General features: G+C 45.3%; 1 protein-coding gene across 1 annotated transcript; it reads left to right on the top strand.

Moving 5' to 3' along the window:
• Positions 1-3,991: 3,991 nt before the first annotated feature.
• Positions 3,992-9,761, top strand: IGFBP1 (insulin like growth factor binding protein 1). Its single transcript, XM_067292438.1, has 4 exons — positions 3,992-4,355; positions 5,711-5,889; positions 7,557-7,685; positions 8,869-9,761. The coding sequence occupies exons 1-4, from the start codon at positions 3,992-3,994 to the stop codon at positions 8,998-9,000; spliced, it is 804 nt and encodes a 267-aa protein (XP_067148539.1). The 3' UTR covers positions 9,001-9,761.
• The last annotated feature ends 4,453 nt before the right edge of the window (positions 9,762-14,214 follow it).

Genomic DNA, 14,214 nt, shown 5'->3' with positions numbered 1-14,214 from the left:
CCCTGCCCCGGGGGTTATTAGTGTGGGCTAAGCAGCAGGAGTGAAGCTGAAGCTCTTCTGTATTAACTCCCCACATAGGAACTCAGAGCCTGCAGAGCGCTTGCAACTTTATCCCTTCTCAAAGCATTTCTGGATTATTTCTCTAGGTAGGCAAACTCTCACTTGTACCGTTCATTGCATGGAGCAGCTGATCCATGGCAGCACATCTAAGGGACTGTTCTTTTACCTGTCTTGCAGGCAGTACAGTAGCTCTTGTTAGAAAATAATTATCTGACTGGCCTGTGCACACAAGACTTTGGCAATGAGACATTTTACTCAATGCCCAAATGCTTTGAGTGTCACCAAGGAGGTGGATGACTTTTTCCTCTCTTTTTTTGATTGTGATAAGCCACGATTTGACACAGAAAGTCCATAGGCTTCCCTATCTAAAGTAGACATGAGACAGCCTCTCACTTTTCCTCTCTCACTAGTGACTTTATTGAGTTTCTGCACCCAAATCAGTTAAGTATTTTAAAAATATCTATCTTCTATATTCTAGCAAATTTTTTTTTTCTAGCAAAAGTCAGTCTGCAAAAATTAGAAAATATTATTGCAAAACAAACTTGGAGCACCTGATTATCTACATCTAGAATCTAATTCTAAAAGGCCTTCTTACCTAACCAGACTAGAAAGATCAAGTAACATGCATGTTATTGTTAGAAAGTAGAAACTATAAAACAAACAATCAACAAATACTTAAATTATTTATGAATAATTTTTTTGCTAAATAATTTTTAGTAATCTATATAGCTGAAATAAAGCATCATTGATGAGGGACAAATTACGGAGAAGAAGGCGCTAGCTGTTTTGTATTTCTAACATAGCTGTTTCTCTTTGTACGCTAGATGCCATATATGTACATGTACATATATTACATATAGTAGTTTTGGATATTAAATTCAGGATCAGTTTCTTACCTAAAGAAAAATAAGGAGGATACTCCATTGTTTGTTTGTTTGTTTTTTTAAACATATCCAGAGAAACAGTCCCAGCAGGAAATTATTTGGCAAGTCACTTAAATTTCTGGTGATTAGAGAATAAAGATTGCTTGTACATAAACTTATATAAAACTTTATGTACTATGAGTCGCTCCATGAAGCTTTAAAAAAAAACCAAAAAAACTTCATTTAACATAAAAAATGAGGTCATTGGCTAAGAATTATTGAGAAACCAATGAGAAAATCTTGTAGAAAACTAACCCCTGCTTAGGATTCATGTGGTGTCTCCTGACAAGTGGTTCAAATTAGAGGGCATCAGTTGGAACACCTAAAAATTACCGTCAAAACCCTTCAGTAAACACAACTTTACGTCGTGGATGTTTTTAACCTCCTGACTCTTATCTGTTTGTGTTCTTTAAAGCAATGTCAGGGTCAGAGATGGAGACAGGTATATGAGTTGTAGTATTACATCAAACAGAGCCTACATAAACATATACACTACCTTCACTTCATTGATGTCTTATGGCCTACACAAAAACATTGCTTTGTTGATTGAAACTGTCCTAAGTTATCACAACCTGTTCTGAAGTATGTGGGTTGTATTTATACAAATAAAATATGAAGGGACTGATTTATGTGTGTCTGGCTTTCCTGTAGAGAGGCATCTGCAGGCAAAGTCTGCTTTAGTAGAGCTTTAAGTTTCCTCAGTTTGAATGTACAAGGCCAGCAAAAAGAACAGGGTCAGGCTGTCATGTAGAGCTGACCTGCAATTATAAAGGAAACAAAACAAAAACACCTTCAAATTTTTGTATAATCTGTGGGGTTTTGTCTGCTTATCATTAAATGATAAACTGAAAAAAAATCTGGCCTCTAAATAGCTTCCAGTTGTTAGGAAATGTCTGGGCAGTTCAGATACTGCCAGCTGCCCCACCTCAATGAAAAGTGCCAAAGGCCTGAAAACTTGATGGTGTTTTGGAAGAATGAGATTCTCGCAAACTAATGGAAGTTTCGTGACACCGGCCTTTGCAACATGGGCCTGCGAGTCAACAGCACTCAGGCAAGAAACTGAGCTCTTGCATTAAGTTTCTTCTTTATCTGGTCACAAGAAGTTGGTAGTAGAATGAGTCTCAATTCTGTTCATATACGAGCAAGCTAAAACAAGAAATACACGTGCATAGATACATGAACAAACAAATATACACACATATGCATATGCATATGAGCTCTCTGAGTCATTATCATCTTCCAGCTGGCTCTACTTTTAATTTGTGATTTTTTTTTCATGTTCATGCAAGGGATTTTGTATTGTTTTCTTTTCCACTTTAAGGGAGGAAAGAAGGGTGTTGAACCTAAGCTGCTACTTTTCTGTGGATTCTCACTGCATATTGAGTGGGAGGAGAATCATCATTTTCTACACAAGATGCACAAGAAAAAAAGTTTACATATGAAAGTAAGCATGAGAGCTTGAAAAGTCTACCTGCTGTGTTCTTCCACAGAAATTATTGTGTCCCAGGTTTTCAGCCAGAATCTGATCCCAGTCACAGAAATGTGAATCCCACAGAATTCTTTTAAAGTCTGTAAAACTAGTTTTGTTTAAAATACTTCAAAATGCAAGTCGATCTTGAGTGGTGACACACTTCTGGGTATCCAGAGAGACCCTGAAAACAATCTGAGCCTTCTAAACAGACCCTAGCTTTCTAAAAAATTTTTTTACATTCCATTAAATGGCTAAAAGATCAGACAGCTAAAAATGATTAGATGAAGTGGCTAGGTGAAAACGTTTCTTCCAGTTGTAAATGTCTGTAACCGATAAGAATACTTTTATGAATTGAATTATGCATATAGGGGGTTAAAATGCACTAAGTACTACATTGTAAATAAAGCATGAATACTAGAAAGAAAATAAGTGAATAATAAAATATAAAGCTTTGCTCCGCAGCTTTGCTTCACTTTCTTTCACACAGATGATGCATTTACAAAAGAGGAGAACTAAATGCATTAAAAAAAAAAGAACAAACAAAAATTATGTTACATTAGATGACTTGACAGTGGAATTTGCTATTTCCAGCTTAGTACATACTGCAAATGCCAGGATAAAATTATCTGTTCAGCACTCAGTAGAGTTTGAGTACTTTGCTTTTATTGCAGTTACAACCACTGCATGGAGAGGAGGAAAGTTTTTTTTTTTCCTTTCTTTTTTTCAGGTGAAATTGGAGGAGATGGAGAAGGAGGCAGGGCAGGGATAAAACCAGAGCAGCTCATTCCTCTCGGAAGCGTTTGCAGACACGTTCCCCGCGCCCCGCGCGTGCTCCGGGGAGCGGCGCGGCGGCCGACGGCGGCCGACGGCTCCTACGTGCGCGGGTGCAGCGGCTGCAGCTCCCCCCCCCGCCCTGCATCCCCCCCCCCATCCCGCCCCGGGGCCCCCGGCTCGGCGTGGCAGTGTCCTCCTAACCTGCCGCCGCATGACGAAAAAGCAAGCGCGGCTTCGTTGCACGGGTTGCTGTGGAAATGTGAAGTCAGCTGCTTCGGTTTCAATGGGGTTTCCCTCCTCCCCTTCCTCCCCCCACCGCCGCGCTTTTTAAAAACATTTACGTTTCTATCAAATGTCAAGAAAAGGAGACATTTGTGACGGGCAAAAGGGGAGGGGAACCCCCCCCCGGGAGCCCCCCCCCGCTCGTTTCCCTCCACCCCCACCGCATTTTTCCCAGTTAACGGCGGCGCTAGAGGTGGGGGCGAGGGAATAAAAGCATTCCTGCATGTCTGGAAGGGAGGGGGGGAAAAAAAGATAAAGGGGGAAAGTGAAAGGGGAGGGGAAGCGTGGTCAGGGACATGAACCGCCACCGAAATGATGCTCCTCCGGCCCTCCCGTCCGGATAATCGTTAACTGGGGGTTAAAGATTAATAGCCAGGCACACCACTGTATAAATGGCCCGGGGGAGCCGAATGCGTGCAAAGCGCCTGCTGCTCCTCCGCGTACCCAGCCGCCCTCCGGCTGGTCCTCGCTCACCCCTGCAATGAGCGGCGCGCGGTCTCTGCTGCCCTGGCTGCTGCTGCTGCCGCCTGCGCTGCTGGGGCCCGGCCCGGCCGGCGGGGTGGGCCTGCCGCCGGCCCGCTGCGCCCCCTGCACGCCGGAGAAGCTGGCCCTGTGCCCGCCCGTGGCGGCCGGCTGCCCCGAGACGGCGCGGCAGCCCGGCTGCGGCTGCTGCCAGACCTGCGCCCTGGGGCCGGGGCAGCCCTGCGGGGTGTACACGGCACGCTGCGCCCGCGGGCTCCGCTGCCGCGTCCCCCCGGAGCAGCCCGGCCCGCTGCGCGCCTTGCTGCGGGGCCAGGGCGCCTGCCTGCCCCCCGCCGCCGGCGAGGCCGCCGCCGAGCCCACAGGTACCGCACCGCGGCCGGAGCGAGCCTTGCGCGGGGAGAGGAGTAAGGCCGGAGTAAGGTTGCTGGGATGCTATCGCTCGGTTTGCATTAGTCGTAGACAGTCGCTGGAGCGGGGCGAATGCTTTGAGCGCTCTGCTTGCGGCCTTCTCCCGAAAGTCGTGCGAGGCGGTGAGAAAACCTGCACAGGCTTTGCGTTTGGCTCTGCTTTAGGCATGGAAAGTACCTTCAGCGGCTCATTGCTAACCGATCTCGCTTTGAGCAAAAACCTGCAGGCAGGCGGCTTGAGCATCTTAGGCTAAGTGATGAGCAGGAACTTCTAACAGCATTGCTTCAACAGTTTAGTATTTATTATTATTTTTCAGCATCATTACTGCTATGATCACATATTGGTGGTTAAAGTAACTCAGTCACATAGCATTACAAAAATAATCTTGGTTGACTCAAAATTACAGTTGCCATTGGTGGTAGAAGTGGAGTTATTCTTGCTTGGGGTGGTGGCGGGGGGAGCAGTCACTAAACTCAGTGTTTAAGCCTTCTTCAGTTAAAACGGTCCAGTATTTGATGTTATTCTTTCTCTGATCTTATTCTTTTTTTCTTTTCCTCCTCAATCTTCCTACTCAATTTTTTTCTAACACATCACCTCAGGGAGAAAAAAAAAAGTGCTGACCCTTGGCTGGCTGTTTGCAGTCTTAAGCCAACAAGTTATTTAAGCATGTGTCAAAGTCTGCTCCCACGAGGTGTCCCCGCAACTGCTAAGAGCTTCTGCTACCTCCCATGGGTGCACAAGCTGATTGGCCCCACTTGCTTGGGTCCACACAGCTTCTCCTAGTCCCTGGGTATCTGATCCTCGGTGGTCAGCAGGATCTGCTGCTGCCCCTTGCTATCTGTGAGCCAAACCACAGCACACGTTAAAGGATGCTGTGGCATTGAGTCTGGACCAATTCCTTTCCCGAATAGAAACCAAAGCACATCATTCTGATAAAAATCCAAATGCGTTAAAAGTTTGATTCCAGTCTTTCCTCATTTAGCAGTGTCTTCTACCTACTGTGGTCAAGTAAGATCTTTCATTTCCAGCAGGCTGGTTTCAGCTTCCTCTTTGGTATTCGAACGATTCCAGTGGGTAATAAAATAACCAGCTTATTACAGAAGAGCAGATGTGTCCTTGCATGAGTATATTACAGAACTTTAATTTGATGTGCTGCCCATGTAAAGTATTATTCTTGCAAGAGCTACTAAAGTTGATCTTACACATAACATTATTTTTTACCAATTTTTCCTTTTTTCTTCTTTTTTCCTTGGAGAAGTAAAGGCACAAGCTCACTGAACATTTCCATCTTACTGTCATTCCTTTCCAGACTCTGTAGAACCTGAGGATATGACCTTAGAAAGCACAGAAATGACCCAGGATCAGCTGCTGAACTATCAGTTGATGTTTCCCATCGGCCAGGACAAATCCACCCCCTGGAATGCCATCACTGCATATGAAAACATGAAAGCAAAGAGAATATCTGAACTCAAGAAATGGAGAGAGCAGGTGGGTTTTCTTGCAAGCCTTTCAAACATCATTTCAGTAGATGCTATTGATTTAAAATACTGAATGAAAATGTGCATAAAACTCTATCAGCAGCCCCGAGATGTCAATATTTTGGGTAGCCAGCAAACAGGCTTCTTCTTTTGGACTACCTTGATCAGATGCCTAAGGAACAGGCAAAATGGAAGTGGCTGTAAAAGCAGTTGTGCATCAGTTATGAAATTATACAAACTCCTAGCAGAGGCTGAATCTTGCTCTTCAATTGATATCAGATTATAACATGGGTCCTTAAATTCCAGAAATCTGTATTACAAGCTTGGACATCTTTGGTGTTTTAATTAAAAATACAAGGCCTGGCCCAGTGCTCAGTGAAACCAAAAAGAGTCCCTGTATGCAGACGAGGTGACACTCTGATCCAGACTACAACAACGTGCTCGTTTCTGATCGCAGTGCAGCCCTAGTAAGTAGGCATATGTGAAAAGGTGGAAAGCTCAGCAATTAAGATAAGCTTCTACCTTCAACCCTGCAAAACTGCAGTGGGTGCGTGGGGTGAGGGGAGCATGCAAGCAGGTCCCAGCTCCACTTGAGGGCACCAGAGAACCAGCGTTAGACCCCTTCCAGGCATCCTGCACAACCCTGTGTCACGGCACTAAATTAGTGTTAGACGGGACAGAAGCCCAGTTTTGTATGGCCACAGTCAAATTGCAATTAAAAAAAAAAAAGGAAGAAAAAAAGACTAGGAAGCCTGCGAACATTCAGAACAGAACTTAAGCGCTGATTCAGTTTTTAGTTATTAGATGTAAGCCCTGTTAGCTCCAATTCTGATTTTTAAGGCTTCTGCTTTTCTGAACCAGAACCACAGATAAACCCACTGACTTGAATGGGATTGCTTATGTGCAGGCCTGACATGGGGAGGTCTTGCAAAATCAGAGGGCAAGATAATTTTCATTCCAAAGTAAAAATATTTGTAAAGTCCTTTCCACTCTCCTTTCACTGATTTAGACATGTCAGACACTGTTAATAAACGACAGTTATGACTTTAAAAGTGCCAAAAAGCAAGCAAGCACATAGGGGAGATGATAGTGCACGTTGCAAGCAGGTCTTCATTCCTCGGTCTAGGCAATTTGGATTTGGATCTGAGCGCCACAGAGTCATTCCCCATTCTGTTTTCGCGACAGCCATGTCTTGTACAAAAGATAACAAACATTCAGATGTTTGCTCTTGCACCAGCTATATATGTCTTGCACCTATTCTCCATACGTCAACAGAACACAGGGCCATGGCAACCCGGCGAACGTGGCTGGCCTCACGTACACCAGCTTCCCAATGTGCACCTCCCCATAATAGGAGAGATTGTACCCTCCGAGCGCTAAAGTGTTTACTTAGTACAGGTTAAATTTCCTTGTGTGGGAATTTAAGGACTTAAATCCTCATGTTTCTGCGGACAGAAAATACCTCAAAGAATAAAAACAAAGGCCTAAATGCAACGCCAGAGTTTCCCAGCTGTGCTCCTATTGAAACAAGTAGAAACTACATGCAAAACAGCCCGGTGCAGATTTTATGACTAATAGGTATTTTCAACTTTCAGCTGGCTTCATACTGGTCATGTTTTGTTTGCCTGGTTTCTTTGTGATTTCTGTATTGACAACCTGTGTATTGTATTGCTCCAGGGACCTTGCCAGAAGGAGCTCTACCGAGCCCTGTATAAATTGGCTAAAGCTCAGCAAAGAAGTGAAGGGGAGATTTACAAATTCTATTTGCCCAACTGCAACAAGAACGGCTTTTACCACAGCAAGCAGGTACGTGCCTTTTCCCCATCTGCTCGGACCAGCGGTGCCCCCGTTCTGCCCCAGGCAGCCCTGTCATGACTCGTGGCTCCCAAGCTCGCAAGTTTGCAGCTGCTGGAAAAGCAGGTTGTGAAAACAGGGATACTTAGTGGTGGGAGCAGATGGTTTGTCCTTCTTCTCTTAAAAGTGAGCCACACACCCTAGGCTGGCAGAAATGGGGGCAGGAGTCTTTTTCATGCACAGAACAGGTGCATGCAAGGCCTTCTCCAAAAGATTTTAACCCTGTGTGTTCCCAGACCAAAGCAAGCTCCGTGTACCTATTTCATTAGTGTAGTCCCTGTCACTGTTCATTTGTAATATATGCCACGCCGCCTGTGAAGTACCCTGAATATACAATATCACTGTGGAGACCTGAAGCTCTCAGCTCCCAAGGTAAAATACACTGGCAGTGGCAAAGCTCTCCGGAGCAAGGTTAGACTTCTGAAAGCAGAGCAAAAATCCTGCTTTGTGCTGCCTATGGATTATATTACCACTCATTATAACAACACTCATTGGCATTATGGCCTCTAAAGAAGCCATTTCGAGTTACACTAAGAGTAATCTGCAAGGTCAGTGACAGCTCCAAACCTCAGCCCACGCCCTTGTACCAGAGGCCAGGCATGCAGTTTTAGTTGGTCTGCAGAAACGCGTGTTGCCCTGCCTCCTGTGTGTTGGACATGTTACCACCGTGTTACTCACAAACATGGTGACCTGCGATCGAATCAGGCATGTACGGAGATTGCTTTAACCTCCTCCCCCCAAAAGAAAGAGCCCTATTTCCCACCACGAAATCAGACCCCGAAATCATTGCTCTCACACCGTTAGCCTCTATATTCTGCCTTCCCTCAGTTTCCCACAGTGGAACATATTGCTGTTTTATACTGCTGTCTGTCAAGGAGTGGGCAAACTGTTTTAAATCTGAAGTTGCTCTTACGGGAGGGAGTTCAGCTTGGGTCAAGGCTCCCTAACCAACCATGTTGGTTAGAGGTTTTGTTAGAATAGACAGCATTGCACTCAAAAAAAGTCTGCACCTGGTGGTTCCCCAGTTTCTAATCCTAATTCTGTCCAAACACCCTTACTTGTAGTATCTCATGGTTGATCTTCTGCTGATGGTTGCTTATTCTGGATTTTTGTTTGGTTTTCCTAATCATTCTAGTGTGAAACTTCACTGGATGGAGAGTCTGCTGGATGCTGGTGTGTCTATCCAAAAACTGGAAAGAGAATTCCTGGAACTCCGGAATTGAAAGGAGATGCCGAATGCCAACAGTACCTCAGTTCACAAGAATAAAACTGAATACATTCATTCACACCATGCTTTCTGTGGGGCCTAATCGAGCTATCAGTTAGGAGCCGTTTCAGGAAGGTAGATAGGTGCATCTGACTTTCAGCATAGGAATAACCCCATAAAGTAGCTTTTCTACTGCACTGGGATTACTCAGCTGCTTGAGTGACAGTCAGATATGAGCAACTGCAAGATCAAGTCCTACAGTCTTATATATTATATTTGTATAATATTATAGATACCCTCGTATGTAAAGCTGTTGAATTATTTATTTAACAGTAAGTATTTTTGTCTGTGTGTTGTTACTAATTTATATCCTCACACACTTCATAACTTTATATGTAAATACTTAATATTATTGCTCTTAAATATATGCATCCTATGTTGGAGGAATGTTGCTCCTTAAAACTTCAAATGGCATAACTCTATTGGGAGAAATGGCTTGTAAACTTGCATTTTTGTACTATGTATTTATAGATGAAAAACTGAATTTGAAAAAAATAGCTTTCAGTAGAGAACATGCTTAGGAACTTATTTAAAACCTGTTTTGTTTATATATCATGTTGCTTTTGCACCTCTGTTTCTGTGTCAAACTGTTTCTTAAAAAGGAAAGTCTAAACCTGGATTATATACTGAAGCACCTAATGGGACAATATTTGTTTCTATTTTCCAAACATATGCACTGGCTATATGGTAAAACACAGCAGGATATTCTGTGTGACCTTTGATAGGTGTAAATTGTTCACATGTTGACATTGTCATGTTATTTAAGATGCGCTATTAAATAATTTCCTCTATACCTTTCTGGTTTCTTACTTTCTGCAAGTTACTATATGGCCATGTGAAACTGCACTTAGGTCCGCACTTGGCAGTGGGAGCAGAAGCGAAGCAGGTCCGACCTCAGCGGGACATCGTAGTGGGGGGGGAGAGGAGAGGAAAATATGCCTCTTCGTATAACTCTGCCTCCTGAGCTTCTAGTTCCATTTTTCCCATCGAGTTTTCTTTCCCCCCCCCTTTTTTTTTTTGGTTTTCCCCATGCGCACACACTTTCCCTCCTCCTGTCCTTTTCAATCCCTGTTTTGCTCTGGAAGCCTTGGTCCTGGGCAAAGAAGGGAAGTTACTAAAAGGTTTCCTGGATAGGAAAGCTGGATGCCTTCCTCCACTCAGAAATGCAGCACGGCAGCGTGAGCATGTCTAAAAGATAACATAGAGACTGACAAACACTAGAAAGAAACATTTCCCGCGCAGAAAGTCCGAGGTTATAAAAAGGACAGCTGGGGGAACACCCCCAGCATTACTCTTTTTGACAAAAGCAGAGAAGAGGCTCCTCTGGGCTTGGGAACTTGGAATTAGTCCTTGTCCTGTTCCCCTCCCCCCATATTTTCCTTCGCCTTAGTTAGTGGTTTCAGAGAAAGAGGGAGAAAGCGGTTGCTTGCCCTGCCGGCTTCAAGTTGCTTTTACCCCTGGAGAAGCTGAGGTGGGAGCTGGCATGGCTCAGCGGTGGAAATGAGCTGCACCAGCCCTGTGGGAGAAAGCAGCTGGGGAGCAGAGGATAACCCTGTCTCCAAGCCTGGCAGGAGGGAAACTCAGCATAAAATCCGCCTGCAGTTTCTTGGCCCCAACTGTGGGTTTAACATGGGAGCGGGAAGTCACTTGTAGAAGCTGCAAAGCTCAAGCCTGGAAATCTGTGCTCGGCGTGTTGCCGTTTTGTGGCATCGCACTTTTTAGCTGCTTTCACGGCATGTGCACAGTGTTGAACCGTGGTCATACGGCATTGGGAAGGAAAGAAAGGAAAATAATATGCCCATATTGCAGTTACAACACGCACACAAGAGCATGCTGACTGTTCTCCTCTGGTCAGCCTTGTGGAAAGACTAATTTCTAAAGAACAGAAATTGGTTCTTATTGCTGGGATTGTTATTTATAGGGGAAATGTTCATCATTTTAATAATTATTAATAGCACAGTCTATTTGCAGTGTAGCAATCTGAAGTGCAACTACTGCTAATGTTTTCCAGGATGGCAGGTTTTCATCCTAGCTGCAAGAAATTAGAGCATTTACCAGGGAGCAGGTTTTAGGGAATCCCTTCCCATAAGGCTAAGTGCCACAACCAGAGCCATGGGCTGGGCTTCCCAGCACAGCATTCAGGCATGATGGGCCAACTCCTTAAAGGGCTTTAGCTCCTTACCTCCCACTGAAAGCAACAGGGGATGGGTGCCTCCTCATCTGCAATCTGGCCTCCTGCAACATCTTGCCAGGACTCACCAGGACAGACTTCTGCTGAGCTGCACTGTGCTGGCCTGGGCTGTCTGACTTGGGCCAGGCTCTTCTGTGTGCTGGGATTAGGACTAATGCAAGAAGGTAAATTATATCTCTGCTATCACACCACTGCCAGGGAGCCTATGCATAGGCCATAGATGCCTCATCTTGTGATTTGTCCTGATTTTTATCACTAGCCTCAATAACATGGGGAAAAATCAAAGGTTTGTAATTTTGTTTTGTTTTGTTTTGGGTTTTTTTTTTTGTTTTTTGGCACATGCCAGCTGGCAACCCTGGCTTCAGCATACGCCTGGAGAGCCCAGCCTGGTGGGGAAGAGCAGCGAGATGATGCTCCAAACAGCACAGGTCGCCTGGAGTGCAGCGGGGCGTTTGGAGGGGACGCCCTGCTCCTGCTTGCTTCAGCTCCTTCCCTTCACACCCACTCGCACTTCTCCCACCCACGAGAAATTAACTGGTGGGAAAGTATTAGGTAAGCACCTGGAATGTTTGGCTTACGTTATCTGAGAAGGCTACCTAGCGTTGCCCTGGTTTGCACTTCTTCCTGCCAAAACGCTGTCAGGTTTGCTGCGACCGGGTTTGTTCCAGCCATGCCTCCTCCTGCCCCTGGCCTGCCGCCAAGCACAAAACACTCATAGCAAAGAAATGAGGTCACTGCCCTCTGTACTTTCTTTGCTACCTTCCTTTTCCCCTAAAGCTGCCCAAGACAACCTACAGTCACCTAGCACTGGGCTCTGCTAATACCGAGTCAGTTCTGCTCAGTACTTGGGGGTGCAGCAGAGACCCATCCGTGTCGGTTAGCACTTAGAGGGGTGCAAAGAAGGAGAGGAAGAAAATGGGGCTGGGGAACTGCCAACAGCAATGCTGAAAGCTCATCGGCATCTCTACCACTTCTCAGCCGCCAAGGACACAGGCACAGCAAAGGCAAAATTTAGGGAACAGCTTTCTCCGGGGCTGGCCCAAAGCGCCATCAAATATTAAGCACCTCAGGTTTCAGCCTTTTTCCTTTCCAAAAAGCAATATATTTCTTTTGACCTTGCACTTGCTAATAAAAGTCCTAAACACATCCCAAAATCAAAGAGCAAACAGAATGTCTCATATATAACTTTCTTTCTTCAAGGGGAAGGAAGACAGAGGAAGAAAAGTGGGATGGTGAAGAACAGCACCCAGCAGCGGCTAGTCACGGGACTTGCTGCACTCTTGGAAGGCACTTGGCTCCTGTGGCATCAGACATAATGTGAGTGCCCCAACAGAATACTAAAACAACAGAGCTGTTTTTCCTGAAAAGTCAGCATAAGAGATACTTGTGCTTTACCAGCAATGACGCCTTCTGACTTAGCAGAATTAGAGAGGTTGTTCTACCCTCCTTGTTGTCTGCTAATGCAGAACCACAGCGGACTCTGCTTTTCCTTCCCCCTTCTCCTTCTGCAATAATTATAAGAATAATAAAAAGCGGCAGGAAAAAAAAAATGGTCCAAGCAACTCATTCAGAGCTAGACTCTCAGTCCATGCTCTGTGCCAAATGGCAAGTCCTATCTCTACCTTATGGCAACACCTTTGAAACGGTTCTACTTTTCCTTAGCTATCACTTCACTGATAAAAGCCGCTAGCCTAAACAGCCTCCCCAGGCTGCACTGAGAATAGCTCCCAGGCTTTTTATTTACAGACACATTTCTTTATTTACGGACCAATTATTTTACACACTTGTTGGACATTGCATTGAGAATTAGGCAGGGAAACAGGCTGCATAAGAAAGTGCGGTGTCTGAGCATCTTAATTTTAACAAACACCTAACTGTATTTGGCACATTTGCCCCCTTCACAGCTTGCGTGGCAGGTGTATAATAAGGCAATAGAGGGGAGCAGGTAGGCAGAGGGAGTCTCTTGGTGACGTGTCACCACACATTCACCACTTCACCCTGTCAAGTTTATGGGTGCATAACACCCATAATTGACAGGACCACAGCTCGGGAGCAGCTAGCAAGATGTAGCTGGTTAGTTCTGCATTACTGGAAAGTGCCAAAAACAATTGCAATGCAGAAGGAGCCCAAACATACCAGCACTTGCACTCTGAGTAGTGAAAACAGCTCTGACAATAGCTCTGTCAACAAACAAGGGCTTTATTTTACTTTCCCTCCTTTCTTCCTCCCCGACTTCCCTCCTCCCCCAGGGTGCAAAGTCTGTCTGCAAGGCAGCTCTGAGAGGGCCCAGGGAGGAGGGGTAGGAGGGAGGTGGGAGTGAGGGTGCCTGAGAATGCTGAATAAGATCAAATGAGCAAAGCCAGCTTTAGCCTGTTCCAGATCTTGGGTGTTTCATTTTGCCAAAGTTTCTGTCTGCCGTTTCAAACTCTCTGGTGTTTTATAACCTCTGAGCCATAGCGTGGGTAACCCAGCTAATGACGGCAGAGGTGAAGGGAGGGTTGCACATACACTTGGCTTCTTGCGGTTTAATTATGAATCACGTTTTGCAGCTTAGAGCACATCTGCGCTGGGGAGCGTAGCTGGCGGGGCAGAGTTTTGCCAGCAGAGCCCCCTGCTGAAGACGCGACCCATGGCACCAGCAGTTTTCCTGCTGCTTTAGCTGCTCAGGCTCCTCAAACCACTCTTAAGCTAACAAAGATCAGCACATTTGTGCCTACACTGAGGTTTTTAATTGCATAATTATGCCAGCTGTGATGTGTGATTTTTTTTTCTCTCTCTCACTGATGGTGTTTTGCAGTTCAATAGGCTGATGTGTGGACGCTGCAGTTCCTTGGAAAAGTATCTTCATGTGGGACATCTCTGAAGGCCTGGAGCAAATGCTGGCTATATCTTCATCATCTTCTTTCATGTTTCCTGCTGGCCTGCTGCTTCTGTTTATTGCCGCTTCGGCAGCTAAGCTTGCACCATTTGGCTCCGACAAGGGAACAGAGAAAGAAGAGCAGTAACATGTCACTAGTAGCAGG

This window comes from Apteryx mantelli, chromosome 2 (assembly GCF_036417845.1).
Source record: "Apteryx mantelli isolate bAptMan1 chromosome 2, bAptMan1.hap1, whole genome shotgun sequence".
NCBI classification, from domain to species: Eukaryota; Metazoa; Chordata; class Aves; order Apterygiformes; family Apterygidae; genus Apteryx; species Apteryx mantelli.
The sequence above is the reverse complement of the archived record's forward strand: the minus strand, read 5'-3'. Positions and strand labels throughout refer to the sequence as shown.